The sequence below is a fragment of the Harpia harpyja genome, chromosome 6 (genome assembly GCF_026419915.1).
Source record: "Harpia harpyja isolate bHarHar1 chromosome 6, bHarHar1 primary haplotype, whole genome shotgun sequence".
Lineage (NCBI taxonomy): Eukaryota > Metazoa > Chordata > Aves > Accipitriformes > Accipitridae > Harpia > Harpia harpyja.
Window position 1 is genome coordinate 47,670,324 of NC_068945.1, and position 24,266 is coordinate 47,694,589.

Genomic DNA, 24,266 nt, shown 5'->3' on the forward strand with positions numbered 1-24,266 from the left:
AGCGCTGGGCTCGTCTGATAGCCAAAATCCCTATGAACTCCCATACCTCTAAAAGACAGGCAGCATCTTTGGCTTGTGCCCTTTCCTACGCCATCATACGAACAGTAAGGCTGAAAGGAAATGAAAGCAAGTACTTCCAGACTCCTTTCACATGTTCCAAATACATGAGGCTCCCACACGATTTCCAGAGCTGGCAGCCCCTTACAGCATAACCCCTGGCAATGACAAGCATTCCCAGCCACATCGAATGACCTTACTGAATTAACCCGTAAGTGCAACTTTCTAGGGACATCACAGAGCAGTGAGATCAGAAAGGATGTTAAAAGTACCTGAGGATACCAGTGAGGAGTAGCTATTTTCTGGCTGGTTCATAGCTACCATTGTGTTTGCTTATTAAAAGTCTGGGACTCCAAATCTTTGCTAGTGATAGTCCCCGTGAACTGCAGTATTCCTCAAATGCCATGCTTACAAATTTGTCTCAAGAGCACAGAAACTATCTATACAGAATTACTCACAAGTAAACAAGCACCATTATTTTTAAGTCAATACAGAGGGTCTTCAAGTGATCTGTCTCATTTCCTGCCTGTGGCAAATCTGATTTTGTTGCTTCATTCTGCAGTGATTTTGGCACACGACTTGTAGGTCAAATGCCCTAAAACTGATATTTTCTGAATTTTTCTAATGTTTTCTGCTAAAGCCTATTGACAGCTTGGCCCAAGCAGTTACCATCAGATAATAAAGCACTCTGGACAGAGAATACCTGAATGAATTTTTTGCAGGTACTTAGCAGGTCAGGTAGGCTATCAAACTGGGTAATTCAAAAGCTATTTTTACCTTAATGGATCTGTTTTAAATGCGCACAGCCAAGGTCAGCACATTAAGATGAATTTCTAATGTTCATGGAAGGAGAAAATATTTTTGGAATTTAACTTTTCCCTTAAGACAACAGAAGCTACAGTTCCTCATTATTAACTAATACAGGAATATTTGAAAGGATACAAGGATATCCGTTTCCCATCTGACCAGGATGCCCAAAGAAAGATTTCATATGTTTTAAGAAAACAATACATGTATTAGCTGACAAAGCACAAAGGTTTTTGTACTTGGAGTGTGATTCCAGTGATTACTTGGCCTGACACTTTGGATATACGCTTTTGTAAATTCCAGCTTCATACCAAACATAAATCACCCACAGAAACCTCTGCCATTCCTTTTACAGTAGCACATGAGAAAAGAACCGTACTGGGTCAAACCAATGGTCTATCTTCGACAGTGGTCAGTAACAAATGCCTCAGGAAAGAGCACGATAAACAGCAGATATTCTGCCTGGGCATCTTAAGAGATGGTCTTAGACTAAGCTATTATAGGGAATAAAGGTTTTTTGGCAAGACATATACTGCAGTTTGTTTCACCTCCATTAATGACTTCAAACACCAGTTTTCAGGACAGAACCTAGCAGAAAACAAAAATAACAATGTCCACTTTGCCTTCTTGAGACCAGATCCTTATGGAGGACAAATTCACACATACACAGGAAAGATCACTACCTAATTGTGCAATTAAAGTTTCTTTTCATAAAGCCCCAATCTGTTCTTCTTATGTATATTTCAAGCAATTATTTATTTGGAATACCATAACTGTACTATCTTCATCACAGAGTGGACATTTACTTGTTTCAATACAATTACTGTGACCAGTAAGTTAATGTAAGCTCATAACAGAGATGCCATCATTACATAGATTTATGAGAAGAGCACTAAACATAAAATTGAGGTAATTGCCTGTGTGCTGCCAGGCTATTTTGCCAGTTAATATAAATAATATCATTCTCAGCATGAGCCACCAGAAGGACATCATCCTTAAAACTAATTCCTCACCTGCCACTGTCAGAAATTTTCTCTATAAACTTGATGAAGAATGTGTTGCTAAGTGTTACTGACTATCATATATAACCAAGGAAAGGTGGTTACCTCGAGTACCCCAAACAATCTGTTGTTTTGGTATGTTACCACATAAAATTGATTTAATGCTGCAATTTTCCCTTTCTCTCTGGAGCACAGGCTGCTAATTTATTAGTCAAGTATATTGAAATTTCTACTTTTTCCATTCATGTATAAATTTCCATAAGCAAACTGAGCAGATAGTATTTTGTTTGGTTTATTTTTAAAACTTGGAAAAATAAATCACATGTGAAGTTCTGCTACTCATGCTATTGAAATGGGTCCTACAAAGCAAGCAGACGTTAAAAGTCATATAGAGGATCTGAGATAGGAAATGTTAATATGAGGGAAAAAAGACATATGTATTTTCTTGTTTTATGCCTGCAAATAAAAAGTTAAACAGAAATACCAAGAAGGGTGAAGTAGAAGGGTTTTTCTTATTTTTCTTAGTAAACAATGCAATAGTTGATTTGAATGGCTGCTACAGTATATATTTGAATTTTTATTCAAATTTAATCTCTTAACTTCTTCATTTTTTTTGAATTTTTCAACAAAAAAATGAACTGCAAGTCTGAGACAGTGGGTCTGGAGATTTTTGACTGCCAACACTTGCACAAGAGCAAAAGCAGGTCCCCCAGCACTCAGGAATGCTCTTCTGTGATCGATCTCCTCTTCACCCACCAGGCTCACTGTTTATCAGAGGTCTTTATGAGTCCATCAAATCTCACCATAAAGTGTAAACATTGTTGTAACTGAACAAAAGGAATTTAAAAGCCTATCATATACCAGTGCAACTGAGTTTTCTGAAATACAGGGTGATGGTCTCAGCAGGATCACTGTCATGCTCTCATTTGCAGTGGGGCCTGTATGTTAGCATGTACAGATGAACCCAGGACTTGTCTCACATACTTTTTAAAAGCAGTAAATAATATTGAGGCATACTGCAGGTATAGCTGAGAAAGATCTCAAAGAGCTGAAAAACTAATGAGTATGATGGCAAATTACTCCCTGCTTGATTGCTCTGTGGCCAATTCTAGAGTGGTGCAAAGTACTTTAAAAACCAACAGCTTTTAGGAGAATAACTAAAGAATAATGAATAGGCTCTGTTAAAGTTAGGGATTCCCAAAGCAAATTTTGTTTGTTCCAACAAAGTTCATGGTACTAGAAAAGGTCTGATATTATTATCTTACAGGGAATGGACTAAGACAGCAACATTAATAATACTCCTTCCCTTGTAAAAGAAAGTTGCAGAGGGACCATGATTTTTGCAACCAATCCTATCTTCCCATGGCCCTGCACACACCAGAAACCTCCCAGGCGAAGTGAATAATAATCAAACAAGATGTTGATAGCCTTTTCAAGGATAGCACCTATGCTACTCTTGAATATATCCAATAAATGCAGAAAATTTCAAAGCAACTAACTTTCTGATAACTAGTATGTCTGCTCAAGACAGTGGAGAAGATGTGGTGAAAAAAACATTAAGCATGGGAGTTTGTATCTCATTATTCCATACCATCCTTTACAATATTATGTTTGGTTATAAACAAGTGCACTTTCTGTGTGTTTGGGGAAATGGAATGTTCCCAGCCTGAAAAGACATTTCAGGTGCAAAGAAGCTGAGACTTTATCTATCTGAAAGTCAAGCAGCAGAGATAGATTTCAGGTGATGAATGCCTTCCAGCCAATTAATCTTTTAAACAGTCCTCTGGCTCAGGACCCTTCAGGCCACAATACTGCAGTAGTAAGTTAGCGTTGCTCACATGGTGGTTCCAGGCTGAAAGAGATGTGTCTTCTGTCCTCAGCCTCCTGCTGAAATAGCAGTGGTACCAATATTACCATGCCCTGACAATTTTGCCTTCTATCCATCAATCTTTCAAGAATGTAGTCTATGACACAGGACTAATTTTCAAATATTCTTCCTATTCTTTTCCAACCTTGTATTTGCTACTGATCGTTAGGATCAAAGCACAAACTAAGCAGTAGCTGCTCTCCTAATCTCATGATAAATCATCAAGGTTTTGATCAGGCTCCCTACAGGACAATTTTAGCAACAACTTCTGGAGAAAGGAAATATTTGCTCAATTATTTTTTTTTTTTAGTAATAGGGTCAGGTTTTTATATTGCACCGTACAGAACATGAATAATCTTGACCCAGGAATCCCATTTCTTTTGGCTCAGTGTGTATATCTTGAAATGGCTCGGGTGACTGAGCTAACAGGGAAACAATAAATTCAAATGATACAACTGGTATCAGCTTGCTCAGTTGATGGCAAGAATGTAAGACAGCATAACCGAATGCATAGTACACAGTAAAGAGCACCTTTGCATGAACAGTGTGTTGAACAGAGGACAAGACAGCTCAGACAGTACGGCTGTAGCTTAACCACAAGGCCATACCCTAAGGCAACTGCAAAATGCCAGCACAAGGGCCTGAGGAGCCTGCCAATGAGGCAAATGCAACTGATGCAAAAGCGTGTTGTTTCTGGGGCTTATGGCCAAACTAAAGGAAAGAAGTAAAATGAGAAATGCAATGCAATATATGAAGAAACACCCCAATTTCATTATCCTGCTGTTAGGGGATGAAGAAAAACTGTTAGTCTGCCTCTTATAAAATACAGGGTTTAAGGTTTTTGGGGGTTTTTTAAATAATGACAGTATAATTTTAAAAAACTGAACTTTTAGAGTCTAATTTCTTCATTAAGACTTGAGAGACACTTTGATAAATGAGGCTGCAAACTGCTGTGCATGGGGAAGAGTAAGTTACATAGATGAGATAACAGCTAGCACTTTCCATGGTTATTATCATCCTGAAAAGAAATGCTTGAGCTTGGAGCTTCTGTAGATTAACAATACAATTGACAGATTATATGTCCAGAAATATCCCAGAAAAAACACAAGAAACATACCCCTCCTCCACTTTCCTGGGAGAGAACTGCAATGTTACCGACCGCTTCTAAGGATTTTCGGAGCCTGTTTGCTGCACTCTCGAACACAAGTGAAGCACTTGTTTGTTGAACTCACCAACCCCTTTCTCCCACTTGCTTCACTAAAGAGACCATGCAAACTTGCTGCAATTTGTCTATAGGTTTCCTCCCCTGACAGAGTCTTATTTCCTCGCCTTTCACAGGCTGTTCTTACTCTCACTCCACGTTGCTCTCCTCTCTCAGAGGCCATCAGAGAGCTCCTGGCAAATACAGAGATTTCAGCTCCCACCAGCGTACTCTGTTCATGCCTCACAGATACTCCAAGAAAACCTTAGAAACAAGCTGGATAGTTAAAAAGGTTCAAGAAAAACTGGCTGCAACAACCCCCCAGTTTCTGGCTCATAATCAGGAAAGGAGTGCCCAGAGGGGCTGTAGAGGACCACTGTCAATTTGGGGAGGAAACATTTCCTTCACTGAGTCAAGCATTGGCATAAGAGCAATATCAGCAGTAGTTAGCAGAGAAGGACTTTTCCCCATGAACCTTCTTTCCCATCCCCGAGCAAAAGCTTATCCAGATAAACCCCAAGCTACCACTGGTATTAATGTAAAGAACTGAAATAAAAAATATATATATTTATGATGGTCTTGTTAAACAAGGTAAGGATAAAGTTAACTCAGTATCTCACAGAATGACTGGTGGCAATGAGGTTTACAAAAGTCAATGCTGTAAGTTTTACAACTCAAAATCTTGCTAAAAAGATAATCAGGTTTATTTGCCAAGACCTATTTTTCATCCCTCCATGTAGGCTGGCATTCCCAATACTTTCATTCTGCATTAATACCATTTTATATCAGCTGTTGCATTATTTTGCCCCTGGCAGGGACTGGTTGCCAGAATTGCCTTTTTTTTTCCCCCTTTTCAAAACATTGGCTTACTCTAGTTCTCAGATTTCCCTGGCAGTGTTCATGGAGTAAAGCACTGCTTAGCAGGAGGGAAAAGGCAGACACAGCGTCTCAGGGGTAATGCTGACAACAGGAAATAAAAATCAATTTTACAATCTACACAATATTAGCAACCCCATTGCCTTCTCAGTACTGCAGTAGGACACACAGTGTAGAAGGTCCCAGCTGGGAGACTGAGTGCCCAGCCTGCTCCCATGGCCATGTCTGCAGCTACGCCTAGCAAGTACAGCACAGACCTGCTAGTCTGTGTTGGGGATACCTCAACCAGCACAGCCTGCCTCACTTCTCTTTCTCTGCTTCTCAAGCCAACAAACCACGAGCTGTCTAGTGCTTGAGCATTTTTACTCAGTTTTCTAATTCAAATTACATTGAATGTTAACACACAGTATAAATAGGTGAAAAGGGCTGTTGTTATTTAAGTCCTATATATTAATCTCCTGTAGGGAGATTAATAATAATAATAATTAGGGAGCATTATAAACACCTACATAACTACACGTGCAAAATGCAACTGAAAACTGTTAACCGTATGCATGTACCTGATCCTCTGCTTTGCAAACACGCAATAATTTGCAAGTATCTGCAGATGTGCTGACAGTGCTATTCAGGTATCTTCTGACTGTCTTACTGAAAGAAAGGTTTTAATGAAATAAATGTCAAGATGATTTCTTGGATGACTGCTTACACTAGGATTTGATCTCTTGTTTATACTTGCTTAATAGCCATAAATTATGGCATATGTTTCAGAAGCATGTAATTACACTTGTCATTCCGGGTGTTAGATTCCTAAGTACTGCAGACAAACTGTGCAATGATAGATGGCCAGTTCAGCCATCATTTATGGCAAGTTAAATCGTTTTCCAAAAAAACACATGTAGCACTGTAAAATGATCAAAGATACATGGAAATAACGTTACTTTTGGTTTTACAAGTTTTTACCAGCAGCAGAATTTTACTAACTTTGCATTTCTACTTGATAATCCTTTGCTTAAAAACACATTAAATACTGTTAAGCTTTTCTAGGACAAGTCTGTAGCAGCATTTTGCAATTTGCAGTATTACTATCAAGCTTTGTTTACTTGCTTCTTAGAGAGAATTTTCAAGTCACTTGTATAGATCATCAGGCACACCAAAGTGCTACCCTGGCCTGTGTGATGAAAAGACCAAAGTATTTCTTTCACTTTTTTCTAAGGTAGCAATAAATGTTTCTTAATTTCCACCATTCTGGAATGCTTTCCAGCAGTAACCAAAGGAACAGGAAACTTTCACATACCGTTTGGCACTAAATTTCTGTGAGTCACTTAATGCCCTTAAAACAGCTTCAGACACTCTCATTGCTACGGATGGAAATTAAGCCTATGCCCACGAGAGAACACTTGGCCCAGGATACTGAGATCTCCCTCCTGCAAAGCCAATGTTCAGCTGCCGCAGGCTTTCCTGGCACAAAGGACAACCTGCCACTGTAGGCAGGGTGGATGGTTTTTAACATGTTGGCTTAGGGTGGGCTGCTCCAGCATATCAAAGAACACACGTGGCTGGTTTTTGTAAACCAAAGCAAAGTCCCTATTTGATACATTGCCAGATAAAATTTGATGCTAATAGTAGCATATGCACAAGCTGGTTTGAGGCATAGGACAACTCTACTTCTCAAAAAGTATAGCCACTTTGATCTAGTGGTGTTGCATTTCTCATGTCCTCAGGCGCCCTGGTGCACTGCCCAGGGGTAGCAGCTGGGGCTGCGGAGCACTGCTTGCTTACGGGTCTCAGGCTCCTGCCATCACTTTCTGTTCTCCTTGGCATGTGGTACAGTGCAGGCAGTGCAGAATTCAGCTCTTATAAAGTGGGAATAAATATGTATATGACGTTTCTTAACAATTTTTTCCCCTTAATCTTTTCAACTGAAGCTTTTAGTAAAATCAGTAACATTCATATATATTGACATCTAACTCCATAACTCAATTTTTTTCAGTCAGTGGATCTGAAAAGTATCCCAATTAAAGTCATAACTACTGTATTCTTTCATTATGACTTGCAGAAAATGTTGGTTGTATGCTGCCCTTGCCTTCTCCAGCCCTCCCCACATCCTGAACCTTCAGTTAAGAAATGTCACAGACTTAACTGTTTAGAGAGACTTGTATGTTAGATTTGAAAAAAAAAAAAAAGCTTCCGTCATTGTACAATTATTTTTGTTTGTCCATTTGACATTATTTTTATGGTTCATTTTCTGTTTAGGTTTTAGGGAGGCGCCTGGAGCACTGCTGCAAATAGGAGCTGTAGAGTAAAATACAACATTATTTATTATTATGATAACATTCTGCCTAAATAACTATAGTATCCACAATATTCACAATAGCCTGAAGAAAGAAAGAATGACAAATATCACTGTCAATAGCTGCTGTGGGAGTGTCCTCCAATTTTCTATATTCAAAACAAAAATCTCTACAATCCTTCTATAAAGCCCTATGTGTAAAACAAATCAAAAGTAATTACAAGCCTGTATGTCAAGGACAGAAACCATCTATATTTTATGAGAGTATGTAAATAAGACAGTTCACGGCAAGGGTTTTGCACTGCAGAGATATCAGCCCTAGATACTGAAGGACCTGCTTAGCATTTAGACACTTGAGAAGTGAGATGGTCAGTACTGTATAGCAGTAGGTGGTTAGAAACTCCTAGTCTTTGGAAGTCACTAGGTCTTCATCTACGATTGATGAACACACATAGGCACTTCCAGAAGTCCACTCACACTTCAGACTCACAGGGGATGATTCAGCCATCCATATGAATACAGGGTCTGTCCTTGAGATCTATGTTAAACTAGGCAGCTGAAGATGGGGGTGAGACAAATCTTGTCTTACCATTCTGGCCAAGACTTTCAGACTTCATCTTAAAGAAAAAAGCTTGGAAATCCATGGCTAAAGCATCTAAACGAATGTTTCAGTATTCAAATGTGCTCTACTGTTAGGTCTCCCCATGGCATTCAGCAGGACTTCTTTAAAGGTTTTCCATTGGCTCTGGTCTCTGTCACCACGTATCTGTCATTTTTTTGTAATCTATCCTCTCAATGCACAAGTACGTTCCAAAAGGAAAAATGAGGCTGTAGTAGCTGCCTGTATTATACTTAACAGCCTGGAGGTTAGAGTACTCAGCTGGGAACAACTAACCATTGAGTTATAGGGGTTTTGGTCATGAAAGTCTCTCCTGCTGAATCTGTTCATGTTTTCATAAACAATTAAGCTTCCATTGGACCCACCTGAGAATAATTCACTGGGTAGTCCAGTATTTAGCAAGAAACAGGGGTAGGTAAGTTCAAATCATTGCTCTAATGAATATTTAATGAATTCTAGCATAGATGAAATAAAACGTTCCCATTGTGAAAGCTTATCAGCAGTGAATAGACAGCATCTGGCAACAGCAGCGTTAACTTGCGTACAGCTGTTCAGAGGGAGAAGAGTGGGAAGGAGTTTTCAAAGAAGCAGATGCACAATTACAGGCCAGTTTTGACAAAGAGTTCTGAGATTAGAGCTCCCCAGGGAAAATCCTGCACACAGGAGACTGGTGGGATAAAACCTGTTCTGGCAGAAAGAAAAGTCACAGGGTAGTTCAGGAGAGCTCAGTTACACCGTGTGCCCTGGCGTCCCAGTGAAGGAGTACGCTTCTGCAAAGCTTTCATCCTCTGTGAACAGAACTCTTAATTTTACTATAAAGCAGTTTTGTCTGTTGTTGTGGGGACTGGAGTTGAGCTGTCCCATCTCCTGAACTATATTTGACTCCCTGCTCTGAATCCACAAGGAAGAATTTGCCTAAGAGCCTTGTGTAATTCATGAGTAAACATGCTGTGTTAAGAAGAGGGTCACCACCACTTAATGAATGGTACCCAAGATTGGCATTTCAAATGTATCACTTTTTTAAAAAATTGTAAAATTCCCAAAATAGAAATATTCTGTTTCATGTGGAATAGAAGTTAGCATTTAACACAAACCAAAACATATTGCAGAGCTTTCCTCAACAAAATAAAACAAAAAAAAAAATCCCCAACCAAATAAAGAAGCCCCAAATCCCAATTCAGCATGATCATTTTTGTTCAGATTAAAAAGAATGTTTATTTTCAGTTCAGCTGTCAAACTGACTAATTATTTGCACAGCCTTGCTCACAATATTGCATTCATGCTTTGGGTATATTAAAAACAACTGAAAAGGAGAAAATTTAAAGTTAGGAATCACCTTTTCTAAAAGGTGTGGAAGGCCCTCTTAGCTCCTGATCTAGTCCTCGTAAATAGATGAGGCAGTTATTTGCCACACAGCTGCCAGAAGTTGCACTATTCATAGGGATTTTTACTCAAGCTAGAGATAAGCAAACAAATTTTTAATGAAATCAGCATGAAGAATGAAACGCAGGAAAAAAAGGTTCCTGAGACACCAAGAAACAAAGTGGAATAATAGTCAGTCAGTCAGCAAGTCTTTTACAAAACTGATTTGACTGTCACTCTTCTCAAGCATTTAAGAACAAAAAAAATCCACTCATCTAAGTAGAACATACATCTGCACACACCTGTCTTAATTTTCTTTTACCCTACACTACTTAATTTTGTGCTTTGTCGTAATAATGGCAGACATTCATTTTTCCCAATCACTCTAATACAGATTGCCAAGATGAGTTTTAACAATTTTAATTTTCCTGGCTAATAATCCAAATATTTTTTCCTGACTCTGTGGCTCTCTTTCTTTGACTGTCATGGTTTCCTAAGGGGGATGTACAGCCTCTGATTGCAGGTCGGGCAGGCTTCACCACTTGCTCTGGAGACTGATGACTTGCGTATTTAAATCATACAGTGAGTTGGATAATCCCCTTTCGTAGCAAAACCCAGGGGAGGGAACTATGTAAGAGGATACAAGGAATCCCTCGTTAAGAACTAGCTATCTGAGGTACTTATATGCCCCCACCCCTCACTCTTATATCTGATTATCGAGGAGCCTTTATATTCACAAATCCCTTCGGGGACAGAAGTGCTATAACCAGGGAAGCAGGGGCAGAGGACCCTGGACTTCAGTCCTCTGGAGCTGCTGGTCACCCAGCTCCACGGGCATCAGCCCTCAGGCTGAGGATTCACTTCTGCGTGACTTGCCCAAGGTCACAGAGAAAATCTGTGGTGAAGCAAGACAAAGGATGTAAGGCTTCAGCAGGCACTACCACACAGAGAGGGCAGTCTGTCACACAGACAAAGCTTTGCAGCTTGCCATTGAGCCGAGTGATTATGTGACCCATCCCAAAAATACTCTGCATTTTCATCGCTTTTTACATCTTTACTCTCATTCTCTCCTGCATGCCAGAATCAAACATTATTTGATGCGTACACAAAGATGCAATAAAATAAGTACAACTTGAATGGTGAATCTTCATTCCTGAAGCACAAGTCCTTTGCTATTCAGCCTAAAAATAGCAATAAGGAGAGGAAAAAAAGAAAAACACAAGCTTTGAAACTTGGCAGGAACGGCAGGAAATCATACCTTGAGTCACAGGGCACTTGCAGCAACTGTTCCAACTGCAAGCTTTTCACCCTCCCTTATACAGCACAGCTACCCTCCCTTCATATTCCAGTCCCCAAGACTAGCCCTAGAGATATTATTCTTTCTCTGCAGTACATCTTGTCTCAAATACTTTACATATCCAGTTTCCAAAATGCTGTTCAGTTGGTACTGGAGATGTGAACTAGCTCACAGATGATGAGTTTTTGCTATTCAGAAGATATTTGGCAAAACAGTTCCCAGTGGGCTGAAAAAACAGCTCTGACTGCATTTAGGTTTTGCAAGTGGAATTGTTTGTAACATGCACAAAAAAAGAAATGCTGGTTAGTAAGATAGATGTTTACACTTAAACTTTCAAAGGGCATCATCAAATCCTGTCCAACAAAGACGACAGAAACACATTATTTTTCTCTCATGTTTCATGCTTTCTAATAGCTTTTATTTTAATTACAAACACTTCAATTCTGCCTGAATGGAGCACAAAGAGAATCAGCCCTTTAATCCTCAGGACAATACGTGTTTTCTTCACACTTTGGAAAGTAAATATAGCAGCTGGTAACTTTTAAATCCTGTGCTTTGTTATGCAAAGGATCGCAGACAGAACCATCAAAGTTAGGAGTGAAAAACACTGGCTACTTTACCTAGATCATTTTCCTGCTGATACAAAAATGTATATTTTTATACTTCTATCCAATCTAATTTTCAGAAAGCTTGGAAATAGGAAATTTGGCATTTTTCCTATCCTACACAACTGGATTAACCTTTAGACAACATACGACAGCGTACTTCTTGGCAACCTCTATTTTCCCACCTGAAACAGTATCCTAGCTATGTATGTCCATGCTCTACTAACTCCTCTTTATCAGTAGAATTTGGGGTGTTATGTTTGTAGCTAGTCTGTATTATAAAAGTCACTCTGCAGAGGCATGCCCATGGAGATCAGATTGCCAGCTTCCCCAAGATCAGTACTGTCCCATAGAAACAAACCATCACTGTTCCAGTTGAACATATGCATATCTCTTTGCAGACTGAGACCAAAAGAGCATCACCATGATCATATCTGAAAATGCCATGAAACAATAATTGAGGACCCACATCCACTTTTGCTACACACCTGTTGAACTCCCGTACTGGAATAGAAAGCCTACTGACAGTAATACCAACAGGATGCAATATTGCATGGACATAGGACACTATTTGCCTCTGGATAAATCCAGTTTTATAGTGGTATAATTCAGTGGCTTCCCTGGAATTCATTGCTCTCTCAGGGATTCTTCCTCATTTAAACAAGACTAAAAGTGACACAAAAATTAGCCTCTGTTTGCCTTTTGAGTAAGAAGAATTCAACAAGCAGGTCTTATCCAGCTGGCTACAGAAGAATGTAGTCATTTACGCTACTTGTCTGCTGCTCCTGAACTCGGCAGAAGCCAGATATCTGACTCCTAGAACAAGCCATGCCCCTGCAGCGAGCCTTCTGCAGTCTTGGGATTCCCAGGCCTTCACACTTTCAATTCAGTGTGTGATACCAGCCCTGAGAGCCTGTTTGTCTGTTTCTGTGGGACATGTTTTTGTTTGGTCCCAAACACCATAGCAATGAGCACAGTCTGAATCCCCAGGATTTTTTATGCTGCTCCTAATGATAAATGAGTTCCTTGTCTTGGATTATCAAGATAAATTCTCTTCTCCCACAGCGCTCTCTTGAAAGGGTGCTTGGACTATGTAGTCCACAGCCAATGAATTTATGGTAATATAATAACATAGCAAACATACATGTACAAAAGCACACATACATCCATTATATATTCTCTCCTTTCTATTACTAGCCAGTACGTATTGTCTTCTACAGCAGTGCATTTCAACATTTCAGACCATGTTCCACTTCACTTAATAATCCTTTCACATATCATCCGAACAGTCAAGTCTTGAGACCTCCTGTGACTTCACCTGCGTTCATACAGCATACCACGGCATCACCATGGGGGATGAGTGCTACCATAATGCAATGGTGTTGCTTGACAAAATTTTACCCAGCCTGGAAGAAGACTGTAATGGTATTTTCAACATGACAGAGCCACTATCAAAGTAAAAAGCTAATCAAGTTGTTAGGAGCTTTTTGTAGAATGATACCTAAAATGGGCTATCGTCCTTTTGCTACTTTTAAGTTTATAGAAGAGCCATGTGCATAACTGTACTAGTGAAGAAGGAATAAAGATCCTGATTCTGCCTCTACAAATACTGCTACTACACAACTAAATGCTGGAGGCACCTTCTACAAAAGAACATAAGTCAAAACTGAAAATATGAAATCACTTTTGCTCCTCTTGCACAGTCTCAAGCTATAAAAGAAACACAATAGGAAGAGAGTTCTTGCAATACCATGGCATATCTCACCATTACTATCAGAAATAATTTATTTCAGAGAAGAGTTAGAGTGAAGTATCTATCTGAAGTGCCAGACAAGAAATCCTACAGTGAGGTAAAAAGGAGAAACCTTTGTCCCTTTAGGGCTCAATCTCTCAATAAGCATTTCCCTTATTTCCTGTTATCCCCCTAGACAGGTCTCACTCATAAGTTGCCCAAACTGCAGCTCTTCCTCCTGCTGACCCACTCATCCTCACGAGCCACGGAAACTGAGACCCACTCAGAGCCTTGCTTATTCAACATGTCTGGAAAAAAAATTGTTTGGAGACTATGGAATGAAATATTCACTTGAAAAATAATGGGAACAGTGGTCAAAAAGTAGCTTTTCTTAACAAGAGAGAAAAATAGAGCAGGGGGGAAATGGAAGAGAAAAGGAGATGGATAGGATTCCTCCCACAGGAAAGTGAGGAAGGAATTAAGAAACTGGCACCACCCTTGCAGGTGTTTAAAATCTTCTCATAAACATGTACAGAGCCACCTATGACTTCCATGCAAGGCTCCCAAAGCCTTCCAGTGAGAAGAGGTTCTGTCTGGTAGAGTGCAAGCATGGATCAACCCATCATCTTTCTGCAAATGTGAAAGATGCATCAACACCCATAGACCTGATCCAGTCCCCCTCTGAAAGCATTTTACTCTCTCTATTGAGGACACAGGCAGCCAAGGGCAAACAGCCTCCTAATTTAAGGCCTCACTTAAATGCTTAATTGTCCTGTCAGAAGGATAGGGGACATAATATCTTGCTTCTCTGATCTGGGAGCATATGGAAATCCCAGCCCAGAGGAGGATTTTGCTCTTGGCTATTTAGTTCATTCATGTGGAATTAGTGTCCTTCAGCAAGACTTTTGTTTAGATGACTATTTTTCTCTGATAAATGCTAGCAAACACAAGGATATACATTTAAGCACTCTAAACCAGTTTAATCCTAAAAGCACAATGTGCTTTAGGGAAAATAATGAGGATGGAAATACACAAACCCACAAAATCTACCAATTGGCTGTAACACACGATAGTGCCTGGTTTCTGATGACAGTCAGAAAGCAGGACTATTCATATGGCACAGCTGTCACTGTACTGAAACAATTATCCACCAGGGAAAAAAAAAAGTCTTAATTTAGTTCTCATCATGGCTAATAAAACTAACATTGCTGTACTAAAACACTGAAACAGCACCAATGATCCTTGCAGTGTCTTGGCTTCCCTTCAGTGTGACGTAGGAGCAGAGGAGCTCTGTCCTGAGAAATCAGCAGCAGTGTCTATGCTGGTAAATCACATCATTTCAGACCGCATCCCTCAGCAACAGCTCAGCTGACTCCACTGCTAGTCTGTCAGGATGGTCCATAACTCAGCTGTGACCTGTGCCAGCCAAGTCTCCCAATTTCCAGACAGGCTTCAGGAGTCAGCATGGGTCAGGAATCATTCCCTGCCAGTAATCTGCATGCAGCCCCATGATTTGGGGGAATAAAGGAGTTTATGATATGGATGTGGATTGTCAGAGTCAGCTGGCCTTGATGCCAGAGAACTATGCCAGGTACATTTTGTTTACTAGCAGAGACGTAAAAAGTGCCTCCTACTAACACAAGATCTTTAAAAAAGCCCACTGCACAGTCTGTGTTTCTGTGCGTATGTGAGCTCTTGTTGAACTGCTAGATTCCTCTCAGACTTTCGGTCTTCTCAGTCATGAAATTATGACTTCTATATTAATATAGGCACTACTCAACAAGTAACTCAGGGCCATCTGTCACATACAAACAACCCTAGTACAGTGGTAGAGACTCAGCAAAACTTCAGCCATGAAAGGGCAAAATAATTCTCTCCACATATGCAGTTTCCTTCATGTGAGGGGAAGATGTGTATATATATAGTCCCAACTGCCCTCGGGAAAGTGGAAAGAAAATCAGACCACTGGTGTTTAATAGCTACACTCTCTTTGCAAGGTGCTCACATACTGTGGTTATGGAATGACAAAAAAACCCTCAAGCTTCAGCTTGCCTACAAAAAACAGGGGAGACATCTCAAACCATTTAACAAACATTAAAGAAGCTTCCAATTGTTCCTGTGAAATGGTTAAATACAAGCAAATCAAAATGACAGAAGAGAAGAACAAAAAGGTCAAGAGATGCGTCTCAAGCCTTGTAGCAAACCAGTGACAAACATGGAAAAAATACAGAGAAACAGATTGCCCCTCTGCTCTAACCACTAGTTATAGCTCCATCCAGGAATGGGAGAAAACTAAAAATATGAAATCTTCAGAGGAATATTTAAAGAACTAATATACTGTAAAATACTAAATGAATGCATCAAGTTTCTTTTGTACTCCCTTGCCTCAAGCAGCTTAGCACAAATAAAATTTGATGCTAATCAGTCCTAGCAGTTTTCACAGAGTCTGAAAACCTATTATTTCCTCTGGCTGCAACTAAAAAATTTCCCAACTGTTTCATTATTGATACTTGCAAAGTACCTGTTGTACCTATAATTTTATCTTTGTGTTGACCTGGCCATAATACATTTAACCTGGTAGTGACAGAAGAATCACGGTTGAATTAAAAGGGGGTTTTGCATAATCGGGTATCTACTACCATGGAAATATAAAGAGATAGGAATGTTGTTTCTATGTAAAAGAAGCTGAATTATGAAAAAACCCACAAGAAATGGAATGATTATAATGGTATTTTCCAGCCAATAACAAGACAAGATGCTCAGGCACTAAGCAGATATGTGCTTGTAATAAGCTACAAAAAACACTGTAAAATTAAATGGGATGTATTGGCAACGGGTTCCTTTTATAATTAAAAATGATTCAGAAAGTGAAAATATTATCTAGAACAAAACTAAAACAAATCTGTTCATCTTAAGAGCTGATTTCAAAATGTTTCAGTCGTCTTCTCCCTGCTAACAACAATTTTTCTTCACACTTCACACAAGATTTCCCACATATGTTTTAACCACCCCAAAAAAAAAATCATCCTATTTCAGATTTCAAATGCCATGCAGCAGAAAATGTTATTGACAAATGTAGCGTTACACAGTGAACAGAAAATTGATATATTTTAATCAGTGCAGCACTTTTTTTTTTTAATTAATGCAAATATGTTGGGTAAAATTCTTAAGCCTGTTCTTCACTTCTTATGAAGTATATGGTAAAGATTTTCCATTATGGAAAGGCTTTGCAGTCAGACATGGAACAGACTGACTCCTGCATCCCCCTAGAGCTTCTGAAGTCACTAACGCTTATGAGGTGCAAAAATTTCCGTAGATAGAGAGTCAGGATAGGGATCTGTGTATGGTTCAGGTTGCCTCACGAAAGTATGTATGTGCTCTCTGAAATTGTGGTACAATGTTATTACATTTTATTTGCATCATATTCCCTTTCATCATGAGATGCACTCTATTGCCACAATTAAATACATAGCCCTGTATTTATTAAGTTCAGTGAGGTTAGCCTCTGTACAATGGCAATTCCCTCATTTCTGGGAGGCCTGTCTGCTGTTTTGTGCAGGTCTGGAACACAAGGCAGCAAAAGTGCTGAATGGCAGCCAAACATAAAAAGACCTGCAACCAAGCCTAAAAAAAAAGCATCATCCAGGTACAGCCCTGGTAGCTGTGCAAGGCTACCAGCCAAAAATATATGCTAAAACCCAAAATGAGGCAAGGAAACAATCAAAGCAAATAAACAAAATGCTGAGGGGACTAATATATTCACTTCTAGATTTACTGAAAGAAACCGTTCCTTGCATTTTGGATGGTTTCACAAAGTTGAAAGAGTTACTCCATAATGTAGCCCGTTTGTACTTGTACTTCTGAAGAGGTAAATGTATATGAAATGTATAAGGCAAATGTGCATGAAGTGAATATTAGTCCCTCTAGACAGCAGCTATTAAAGTGGATTACAGTGGTGCAACAAGGGAATTTGACCAAAAAGAAGAAATAAGTCATTTAGTCTTGGGAAAAGAGGAGAAAACAGAAGGCCAGGCAAGGCAAAAGGCAAGGCCAGGCAAGGAATAAAACTGTTGATGAATATTTTGGCTTTATACACATGGAGATAAATATATACATAAAAGCTTAAGATCACAATTCACCAAGCATACACTCCACCTGTCTCAATTCACATGCAAACCATCATCCCTAGGCTGTTCTAGTGTGACATTGGCTAGAAGATGTGTGAAGGTGACAGATGGAGCATACCAAGGAGTTCAGAAATAGCGTGAGGTTTTTAGATGGGAGGGCACTAGCATAAACAAATGCCTCTGTTTCCAGCAGATTTTAACCACTGACATGAGTTATTCAGACATTAAACAAGTAGAAGCTTTGAATACAGGCGACATAATACATGAAGTGAGCCAAGTTACAGAGTCTCTTGTTTCCTCCAGGCCAAGTTTTGAGGGACTGGGAACAGCCCAGATGCTTATGAGCATCACACAAAGCACCTAAAGGATACCACCTGGCCATGCCTGAGCACTCTACAGGAAGCCAAAATTTCAGTGAGACAAAGCCAAGGAAGGGTATAAGAGTAAGATTTTCACTGATCAAGTCAAGAGGAAGGTTGCCTTTGTGCTAGTGAGAGATGGCCAACTGAGACAGCCAGCCCCTCAATAGATCCTACCAGCCAAACAGAAACCAGCCTGGCAGCAGGATTTCCAGACTGAAAAAAAAAAAAAAAAAAAAAATCCAACAAACCACAAACAACGTCACTTTCCATTAGCCAGAGGAATGAGCATCTCCTGGTGCATCGGAAGAAAGGAAAGAGGCTGGCTTGTGCCTGTCTGTCCTATTTCTACAGTCACTGCCATGGGAAAAGCTAAAAAACTGTCAAGGCCCTGAACACACCAACAGGCTCTGCAACACCCTCCCTTCCCTAGCCATGGATTTGGCTCCATGTGTTCAAGGTCATCTCCAATATGGCGCAGATGCATCACCCTGGATCAGCCCAGGAAAACAGCTAAGTTGTAAGGAAGAGCAATAAGAAGCCTCATCAGGACCTCTGTCCACCTTCTTTGCTCTGCATTTCAGCTCTGGCCCTTGCCCTTAGCTCCTGCTTGAGATATGCTGCTGGCCTTGTACCTTGCTGACCATGACCTTGCCTTGCTGACCCCAACCTTGCTTTGCTGACCTTAGACGTGTCTCACTACTATGGACTTGTCTGGCCATCACTGGGCTGTTGGCTGAACCTGGTTACACAGACGGACTTGTTTCGTTCTTCTCATTCAGGTGAGGCTATGAGACAACTGCCCTTCTTGCCTTACTGTCCCCACGGCTCCCATCTCAATTTCCCTTGTGAAGCAGCCCACTCCTGACGTTCTCTGATAAAAACAACTTAAAATGATGAGCCAGCAACTTCAAGTGGGGACAATCTGTCCCAAGATGCACAAAGAACTGTTTAAGTGGGCAGCTACTGTGTTACTAAGTAGCACAGTCCTTCTGTGCTCATCTCTGAAGGTCCTCTGCTTCTTCCATTGTATGTGCAGCAAGACCACCTCCAAGTTCTGAAAGCTTAATAAGCAACTGTTTCACACAAACTTTTTGCATCAAGCACCAGAGTAATATAAGGCAAAAAAAGCAGTCTCCTCACAATAATCAAGGAATAACAGGTCCACTTTCAAATAGTTAATTCCTTGAACAATTGTTTCTTGTTTGTAAAGTGCCTCTGAAAGGTCTAAAACCATCAACAGGTGAAATTTAGCCTGTCCAAATTTGGACATTAATGTTTTGGACCTGCAAGGCTAAGACCTACAGAAAATCACCTGTTAAGTGGTGGTGCACCTGGAAATTCACAAAAGGAGAAAGGACAGAGAAGAATTCAAGGTGAGCCATTTGACCAGGAGAAAGGCTATAGATCAAGGTCACTTTCTGTGGTGCCCTTCCTCCCCTCTTCTCATGAAAACACTTAGATAAAAGGATACCATGACTATCAATCAGTTTATGCTATCCACCAGATCATCAGATAGGACTATTGACCTGTATGTTTTATGTCGTAAAATCAATAACAGAAAGAAAAAAAATTGCAAGAAAAAGAAAAATAGCAGCATAAAAATCCAAGCTGCTGTGCATAGTATTTCTCAGGCTATCTTTGTTTGTGTATTCACATTGAGTGACATAATATATTTCTCACAATTTCATCACAGATTAAAATTTCACTGGATAACAATGTTCTCAAAAAATGTGTAGTCCCAACATTTAGGAACTTCAGAGCAGATGTTAAAGCAATACTGAACTTCAAATTACAGGTTCAACTTGCTGAATAGAACTGTTAGACAGAAATATGGATGAATCACACTCATCCTGGATATAATGGAAACAAGCATTTGCATGACAGTGATCACTGACTTCAATGAAAGTACAGGCATTTACACCAGCTGATTGCCCAGCCTTGACATATACCAAGGTACAGTAAGCACAATGTCATACCTGGAGCCTTCGTGAGCATGGACCAAGGTCCTAGTCCTCAGCTGCAAAGCTGTGGCTATGCATCAGCTGAGAATTTCAGCCCATGTCTTTGGTCTGAGTACAACCCAAACTGGATTATACTTCTGTATTTCTGGCAAATGTCTCTTTATTTCCTAAGCCTCTTTCCTATAACCATTGTGAATGGTTTCTATAGTGCTTCTAACTGAGGGCCTTATCCAGAAGCCTTTACTCATGCAGAGATAACAGATCTACTTCTGAGAGGAAGGTGTAAAAACAGACTTCAGATGCAGGTCTAACATCAGACATTAAAGGGTATAATTTGTCATTTTTTACATTATTAAGAATATTTGTGCGGGATCTATAATTAAAACGAAAAGAGATGTCTCCTCCTTTTGCCAGCAGCTGTGTTACATCAATTAAATGGGTAAATAAGAGCTTTCCCCAGAGGGGATATCACATGACCCTCTATTGATTAAGACTGCAGTAGAACGTTATTTGCAATCTTATTGCATAATGGAAGTCAGGAGGTAGCTGTCATGGTTTCAGAAGACAAATTGCCACTATCTTAGACAATTCATAGGCCTCTTTCCTTCTTGCTGCTCTTAATTCACAGTTAATGCATGTCTTACAAGGCTTAGTTTCTTAAATCACTCTATGGCACTGTATTCAACTCAAAACTGTGTGTAAGTCATAGTCTACATGGCCCTGCATTATGATGGGTACTAAAGCGACCGTTCCATCTATCATTACTTCAGAACTATGCATTATTTAATAGGGTAACACAGCATCAAAAAAGGGTGTGAAATTAAAAATGGACACCTCCCACAGCATGTATGATTGCTCCCAGGAAAGACAGGTCTCCCGCACCAGGCACGGCTCCAGAGGGGCTCTCCATATAGAACATTTTTAAGTCTTAGCTCTGCTTTGTGTACTTGATTTTCACAAGCAAAACATATGGATGGAACAAGTCCACTACTCTCAAACCTGTGCAGTAAGTGCAGCTAGGGATCAGTTTTGAGATGGTAATGAACACCTGACCACAACCCAGCAGACACATTGCTCCTCCATTGAACTGTAAATCCATCATTATGCCCTTCATGGGAGAACTAGAGGGAAGGACAAAAATCTCCATTTAAATGGCTGAAACACTCTTTGCCAATTTGAGAAACCTTCGCAAAAAAAAAAGCCAATCTTTCCTTACTTCTAATCAATCTCTCAGTTATAACAATTAGAAAACAAATGCAACAGTTTTCAAAATATGTAACAACAGTAGTATTTAACATTACCAAAATCTTTTCCACTAAAGTCAAAGAAATGGTCTTTAAGTGGTCTTTCGTGGTTGTGAAATTGTAAGGCAAGATGAAGGATGTAAGGCAAGATTTCTGAACAGAAGGAACGAGTCTGAATAACAGTGGGTGGTAGGACAATAATAGATTCAAACAAAAGTTACAGTCGTTCTGTGTGTAGAAAAAAGTGCTCAACTTACCATCATCTGTTTGCCATTGCACAGGATTAAAAATTAAATGTCTGCTGCCTGATCTGTTCCAGCTAAGTTGATTGATTAAAATGTGTTCATCTTCCCATCTAACTTAGCAAGTTTAAAAGTGGCAGGTTTACTTTTTCATTATTTATAGTGCCAAAGCTTAATAAAGTACATGGAAGGAAATGCCAGTAGAACTGTTGTCCAAAAGTAATCTCTCACAAAGTGATAAAGTCTGGAAAAAAATATCACCTTGTAAAAAATATGGAGGAGGTTAAGATTTCAAGGAAATCAAAAATATTTCAGTACACTTCATTTGGCTGGACATGCACATCAATAGCACTAGATTATTACTGGCATATCTTCCTATTTAGGGAAATTATCTGGTCCTCCTACAAATGGATTTGTGTTTAAACCTTATATTTCATTCTCCTGGAAATCTGAGAAATCAATCTCAACCTAGTCTTGATGAGCATAAACACTAAATATGGAGCAAATGTGAGTAGTAAAAAAATAAGGATAAAAAACCCTAAAGAATTAAAATGTGCTTTGGTTGCTCAGAACTTCAAAAGGGGCATTTGGCACCTCAAATTAGGGTCTGCAATCATTGCTCTTTTTTTTTTCCTTTGCTTTGAAAGGGCAAGCAAGTCATTTCAGATTTCTGAATCCGTCAAAGTCCTTTCTTTTTTGAAGATAACACAATCACCTCGCTTACTTCATTGTGCTTGAAATTTAAAAGAAAGATAGAAAACGTTCCTTACCTTAAAAAGTCTTAAAATATTTGCGACCATAATGGACACAGAACTTGCTGCAGCACCTATCACACCTGATATCTTGTCTGGCTTAGTGAAAATAGGTGGGTCACCGTTAGCACACTTCACATCTGAACCATCTTTTTCTATCAACGCTTGCACAAATGTTAAGGACTGCTCCAATGCATAAGTGTCCCTGGAACACGTATCAAGGATCCGGACACCTAAGGTGATATTGGCAAGAAGATCAGGGTCTTTATTAATCTGATCAATTGCATACAGCATTGCCTCTAGTCTGTGGATCCCTTTCTCCTTCTTGAGCTCCCCACAAGGCACCCCTCTATCCCCTTTTGCATGAACGGGGAACAGTCCTCCCAAGATGATGTCCCCATCCAGTCGGATGGAGTGGGCATATTCCTGGCCATGAGTTCTTTGCATCAGGGTGAGTATCCAGTAGAATTTGGCTGTTAACAGGAAGAAACAATGGCAGGAAACTAATCGTTTTCCTTCGTCTACCATTTTCTCTGAAGATGTTGTTGCTATCCAGTATCCAGATTTTCTTCTTGCTAAAGGATGAGGTTGACCATTTGAAGCTGCACTTTCTGGAGGCTACCATCAGTGCCCAGTAAGTAATACAGAACCATGCAGTAGGTAGAAAAAGGATCTCAGCAGAAGTACATAAAACCTGTTTTACAAAAGATGTCCACTGATGTCATGGGTTGATCAGCTTTTCTGAGAGGTGGTTTTCAATTGCTCTTAATTGATGGTGAAGTGTAGGGTGGTATGTCTGATCCTGATGCTTGTATTTTGCCCTGCAGCTGAGGTACTTCTGGAAAAAAAAAAAAACCAAACCAGTGAGAAATAGCATTTAGTTCAGCAGTTTTATACCTGTCACACAGCGTATTTACTTTTGAATATGAGTTACATCGCCTAGGTTTTACTTTCAATATTCCATAAGGGAGTAATTCCTGGCCTTCAGTGAATTTGAACACCTGGCTGCACTGTACTACAAGCCAGGAAATTGATGATACCAGCAGAGCAAAAGCCAAATAAGGGGAACTAAACATAGCTTGGTGTTCAGATTCCAACCAGCAATTCGTATTTACCTTTGCATTGCATGACATCCAGAAACAGATTTGATCCATAGCACATTGTATTTTCTGTTTTGCTGCATCATTCTGTTCCAACCTACAGAAGTGCAATAACTGCTTATACTCACACTTGTGGAGAGGTTCCATTTATGACAATGGAGTAATCAGGGCTCCTGAATTTAAGTACGCTCTTCAGCCATTGCAGTACAAGCACATTCAATTCATTGGGATATTAAACTGATTATTTCTCCAGTAGAATTCACTTTTTTCTGGGCTTACTATATATCTAAAACGCCTTCCAGATAATTTCTAACATTAAATTACTTTTATGAAAAGGTAGCTGATTTCTTAAGCAAAAAGAGCACAATGCATTCTGTTAGGAAACCAGCTGAACATCCAGTATTCGCTTTCCGACATTTTACTTGAGCTGAAGTCCTACATTAACAAGGTCTCTATTCTCTGCTTGCATTTGGGCCACACTAAATAGGAACAATGTTGTGCCCCCACTGACATCTGGAGAAGTCCCACTGATTTTAAGGAGATGAGGATTTCAGCCTACATATCTAAGCACCTGTGTCATGGTTTAAGCACAGCCCCCCCGGCCCCAGTGGGATGAGGAGGAGAAAATATAAAGAAACACTCATGGGTCAAGACAAGGACTGAGAGGGATCACTCACCACTTATGGTCACGGGCAAAAGACAAGCTCAACTTGGGGAAGAAACAAAATCAATTTAATTAACTACAATTCAAATCAAAACAAGGA

General features: G+C 39.7%; 1 protein-coding gene across 2 annotated transcripts in view; it reads right to left on the minus strand.

Moving 5' to 3' along the window:
• Positions 1 to 23,206, minus strand: part of GRM8 (glutamate metabotropic receptor 8) — a 364,871-nt gene extending 341,665 nt beyond the window's left edge. For both annotated transcript variants that reach the window (XM_052790214.1, XM_052790213.1), the window contains exon 1: positions 22,421 to 23,206. In XM_052790214.1, the coding sequence (XP_052646174.1) occupies positions 22,421 to 22,930 (510 nt within the window). In that variant the 5' untranslated portion in view covers positions 22,931 to 23,206. The remainder of the gene's footprint in view (positions 1 to 22,420) is intronic.
• Between the last annotated feature and the right edge of the window lie 1,060 nt (positions 23,207 to 24,266).